At 45.2% G+C, this 5417-nt stretch overlaps 1 protein-coding gene across 1 annotated transcript in view; it reads left to right on the top strand.

Moving 5' to 3' along the window:
* Window positions 1-4814, top strand: part of flii (FLII actin remodeling protein) — a 13422-nt gene extending 8608 nt beyond the window's left edge. Inside the window, exons 6-8 of the mRNA XM_038983212.1 lie at window positions 2458-2670; window positions 2842-2907; window positions 4387-4814. Of these exons, the coding sequence (XP_038839140.1) occupies window positions 2458-2670; window positions 2842-2907; window positions 4387-4521 (414 nt within the window). The 3' untranslated portion in view covers window positions 4522-4814. The remainder of the gene's footprint in view (window positions 1-2457; window positions 2671-2841; window positions 2908-4386) is intronic.
* The last annotated feature ends 603 nt before the right edge of the window (window positions 4815-5417 follow it).

Genomic DNA, 5417 nt, shown 5'->3' with positions numbered 1-5417 from the left:
GCCTGTCTTTCTGTTAAAGCTGTATGTCTGCCTCTCTGTTATATGTCTGTCTATATACCTGTCTGTCTGTTATAGCTGTCTGTCTGTTACACCTACAGCAAACAAGTACGTCTGTCTATATACCTGTCTGTCTTTATAGCTGTCTGTCTGTTACACCTACAGCAAACAGGTACATCTGCCTGTCTTTCTGTTAAAGCTGTATGTCTGCCTCTGTTATATGTCTGTCTATATACCTGTCTGTCTGTTATAGCTGTCTGTCTGTTACACCTACAGCAAACAAGTATAGCTACCATCCTATTCCTCAATGATTTTTTAAATTTAACCTTTATTTAACTAGGCAAGTCAGTTAAGAACAAATTCTCATTTACAATGACGGCCTACCAGGGAACAGTGGGTTAACTGCCTTGTTCAGGGGCAGAACGACAGATTTATACCTTGTCTCTGACCGTGGCAGTTTGACTGGTAAACATGGAACCTCTGACCGTGGCAGTTTGACTGGTAAACATGGAACCTCTGACCGTGGCAGTTTGACTGGTAAACATGGAACCTCTGACCATGGCAGATTGACTGGTAAACATGGAACCTCTGACCGTGGCAGTTTGACTGGTTAACATGGAACCTCTGACCGTGGCAGTTTGACTGGTAAACATGGAACCTCTGACCGTGGCAGTTTGACTGGTTAACATGGAACCTCTGACCGTGGCAGTTTGACTGGTAAACATGGAACCTCTGACCGTGGCAGTTTGACTGGTAAACATGGAACCTCTGACCGTGGCAGTTTGACTGGTAAACATGGAACCTCTGACCGTGGCAGGTTGACTGGTAAACATGGAACCTCTGACCGTGGCAGTTTGACTGGTAAACATGGAACCTCTGACCGTGGCAGTTTGACTGGTAAACATGGAACCTCTGACCGTGGCAGATTGACTGGTAAACATGGAACCTCTGACCGTGGCAGTTTGACTGGTAAACATGGAACCTCTGACCGTGGCAGTTTGACTGGTAAACATGGAAGCTCAGACCATGGCAGTTTGACTGGTAAACATGGAACCTCTGACCGTGGCAGTTTGACTGGTTAACATGGAACCTCTGACCGTGGCAGTTTGACTGGTAAACATGGAACCTCTGACCGTGGCAGTTTGACTGGTAAACATGGAACCTCTGACCGTGGCAGATTGACTGGTAAACATGGAACCTCTGACCGTGGCAGTTTGACTGGTAAACATGGAACCTCTGACCGTGGCAGTTTGACTGGTAAACATGGAACCTCTGACCGTGGCAGTTTGACTGGTAAACATGGAACCTCTGACCGTGGCAGTTTGACTGGTTAACATGGAACCTCTGACCGTGGCAGTTTGACTGGTAAACATGGAACCTCTGACCGTGGCAGTTTGACTGGTAAACATGGAACCTCTGACCGTGGCAGTTTGACTGGTAAACATGGAACCTCTGAACCATGGCAGTTTGACTGATAAACATGGAAGCTCTGACCGTGGCAGTTTGACTGGTTTACATGGAACCTCTGACCGTGGCAGTTTGACTGGTAAACTTGGAACCTCTGACCGTGGCAGTTTGACTGGTAAACATGGAACCTCTGACCGTGGCAGTTTGACTGGTAAACATGGAACCTCTGACCATGGCAGTTTGACTGGTAAACATGGAACCTCTGACCGTGGCAGTTTGACTGGTAAACATGGAACCTCTGACCGTGGCAGTTTGACTGGTAAACATGGAACCTCTGAACCATGGCAGTTTGACTGGTAAACATGGAAGCTCTGACCGTGGCAGTTTGACTGGTAAACATGGAACCTCTGACCGTGGCAGTTTGACTGGTAAACATGGAACCTCTGACCGTGGCAGTTTGACTGGTAAACATGGAACCTCTGACCGTGGCAGTTTGACTGGTAAACATGGAACCTCTGACCATGGCAGATTGACTGGTAAACATGGAACCTCTGACCGTGGCAGTTTGACTGGTTTACATGGAACCTCTGACCGTGGCAGTTTGACTGGTAAACATGGAACCTCTGACCGTGGCAGTTTGACTGGTAAACATGGAACCTCTGACCGTGGCAGTTTGACTGGTAAACATGGAACCTCTGACCATGGCAGATTGACTGGTAAACATGGAACCTCTGACCGTGGCAGTTTGACTGGTAAACATGGAACCTCTGACTGTGGCAGTTTGACTGGTAAACATGGAACCTCTGACCGTGGCAGTTTGACTGGTAAACATGGAACCTCTGACCGTGGCAGGTTGACATGGAACCTCTGACCGTGGCAGTTTGACTGGTAAACATGGAACCTCTGACCGTGGCAGTTTGACTGGTTTACATGGAACCTCTGACCGTGGCAGTTTGACTGGTTTACATGGAACCTCTGACCGTGGCAGTTTGACTGGTTAACATCATTCTAATTGGTAAGAACCTGCGTTGACCCGGAGCTCCTGTCTCCTAGGTGATCAACGAGGGGGAGGAGCCGGAGAACTTCTTCTGGGTGGGGATTGGCTGTCAGAAGGTGTACGACGAGGACGCTGACTATATGAAGTACGCCAGACTGTTCCGCTGCTCCAATGAGAAGGGATACTTCGCCGTGTCTGAGAAATGTTCCGACTTCTGTCAGGACGACCTGGCCGACGATGACATCATGCTGCTGGACAACGGCAAAGAGGTGGGACTAGCTGACTAGCTGTATATACACCTGGACACTACACCTGTCTATCTATATACACCTGGACACTACACCTGTCTGTCTATATATAGGGCCTGGACACTACACCTGTAATAGGGTTTTCTGTCTCTGTTTATCTCGGTTTAATAGTGTTTCCTGTCTCTCTGTCAGGTGTACATGTGGGTGGGAACGCAGACCAGCCAGGTAGAAATTAAACTCAGCCTCAAAGCCTGCCAGGTAAGATGTGTGACCCTCTCGCGCCTCTACTGTAATGATTTATAGGCTATTGTTTTACTATATCTTTACTGTGTCTAGATGATGTTCTGTTATCTATTGTTTTACTATATCTTTACTGTGTCTAGATGATGTTCTGTTATCTATTGTTTTACTATATCTTTACTGTGTCTAGATGATGTCAGTCTATTGTTTTACTATATCTTTACTGTGTCTAGATGATGTTCTGTTATCTATTGTTTTACTATATCTTTACTGTGTCTAGATGATGTTCTGTTATCTATTGTTTTACTATATCTTTACTGTGTCTAGATGATGTTCTGTTATCTATTGTTTTACTATATCTTTACTGTGTCTAGATGATGTTCTGTCAGTCTATTGTTTTACTATATCTTTACTGTGTCTAGATTCTGTCAGTCTATTGTTTTACTATATCTTTACTGTGTCTAGATGATGTTCTGTTGTCTATTGTTTTACTATATCTTTACTGTGTCTAGATGATGTTCTGTTATCTATTGTTTTACTATATCTTTACTGTGTCTAGATGATGTCAGTCTATTGTTTTACTATATCTTTACTGTGTCTAGATGATGTTCTGTTATCTATTGTTTTACTATATCTTTACTGTGTCTAGATGATGATCTGTTATCTATTGTTTTACTATATCTTTACTGTGTCTAGATGATGTTCTGTTATCTATTGTTTTACTATATCTTTACTGTGTCTAGATGTTCTGTCAGTCTATTGTTTTACTATATCTTTACTGTGTCTAGATGATGTCAGTCTATTGTTTTACTATATCTTTACTGTGTCTAGATGATGTTCTGTTATCTATTGTTTTACTATATCTTTACTGTGTCTAGATGATGTTCTGTTATCTATTGTTTTACTATATCTTTACTGTGTCTAGATGATGTTCTGTTATCTATTGTTTTACTATATCTTTACTGTGTCTAGATGATGTTCTATTGTTTTACTATATCTTTACTGTGTCTAGATGATGTTCTGTTGTCTATTGTTTTACTATATCTTTACTGTGTCTAGATGATGATCTGTTATCTATTGTTTTACTATATCTTTACTGTGTCTAGATGATGTTCTGTTATCTATTGTTTTACTATATCTTTACTGTGTCTAGATGATGTTCTGTTGTCTATTGTTTTACTATATCTTTACTGTGTCTAGATGATGTTCTGTTATCTATTGTTTTACTATATCTTTACTGTGTCTAGATGATGTTCTGTTATCTATTGTTTTACTATATCTTTACTGTGTCTAGATGATGTTCTGTTGTCTAGATTCTGTCAGCACCACTTCCGCAGGTCAGATTGTTGTTCCATGTGAATATAATGGAGGTTCCGTCTCTCCTCCAGGTTTACATCCAGCACACCATCACATCTATGTTCTGTTGTCTAGGTGATGTTCTGTTGTCTAGGTGATGTTCTGTTGTCTAGGTGATGTTCTGTTCCGTCTCTCCTCCAGGTTTACATCCAGCACATGCGTTCTAAGGAGACCGAGACGCCCAGGAAGCTGCGTCTGGTCAGGAAGGGGAACGAACCACACTGCTTCACACGATGCTTCCACGGCTGGGGCGCCTTCAAGACGCCGCTCGCGTAGACATACGCTGCGTTGACACGTCCACGGCTGGGGCGCCTTCAAGACGCCGCTCGCGTAGACATACGCCACATAGACACGTCCACTCTACATACGTCCACTCTACATACACACAGCTTTGTCCTAAAGTGGCGACGTCGGCTTCTACCTGAAAGAGACGCTTTATCATATCAGCACACGTTTTACCTGCTGGATAACCCCCCGTCCCCCTCCGTCCTGTTCCCCGTGCCCTCCGTCCTGTTCCCCGTGCCCTCCGTCCTGTTCCCCGTGCCCTCCTTCCTGTTTCCCTCGCCCCCCTTCCTGTTCCCCTCGCCCTCCTTCCTGTTCCCCTCGCCCTCCTTCCTGTCCCCCTCGCCCTCCTTCCTGTCCCCCTCTCCCTCCTTCCTGTTCCCCTCCCTCTCCTTCCTGTTCCCCTCTCCCTCCTTCCTGTTTCCCTCCCTCTCCTTCCTGTTTCCCTCCCTCTCCTTCCTGTCCCCCTCTCCCTCCTTCCTGTCCGTCCCCCCCCCCCCCCCAGTGTGTCAGCCTGATGGAGGAGGAGGGAAGGGTTGTTTTTCAATGAGCTTCTACCTTTCAGCAGGGCTGATTATTACCCGATGAGATTGTTTTCTCAGGGTCCTGCTGAGCCTGTCTGTCTGAACACACATCTGGGTAGCAGGGAATCTGCTCACAAAGCAGCGGGGAAGATAACAGATGCATTTTATTACCATCGGATCACCTTGATCGGATGACATAAAACCACATGTTAAATGCAAGGTGTAACCAGGGTGCTTTAGAGAGATCCTATCAGTGTTGTCTGTCTGCATCATCAGACAAGGTTCATCTGTTGTAAGGGTCTCCGTGGCGACGACGCAGCCGTCCCAGACAGAGAGAGGAATCTGTATTTCTGTTGTGTGTTTCAG

The sequence above is a fragment of the Salvelinus namaycush genome, unplaced genomic scaffold (assembly GCF_016432855.1).
Source record: "Salvelinus namaycush isolate Seneca unplaced genomic scaffold, SaNama_1.0 Scaffold1521, whole genome shotgun sequence".
Classification (NCBI taxonomy): domain Eukaryota; kingdom Metazoa; phylum Chordata; class Actinopteri; order Salmoniformes; family Salmonidae; genus Salvelinus; species Salvelinus namaycush.
Note: the sequence above shows the minus strand (reverse complement) of the source record. Positions and strands in the feature narration are given on the sequence as shown.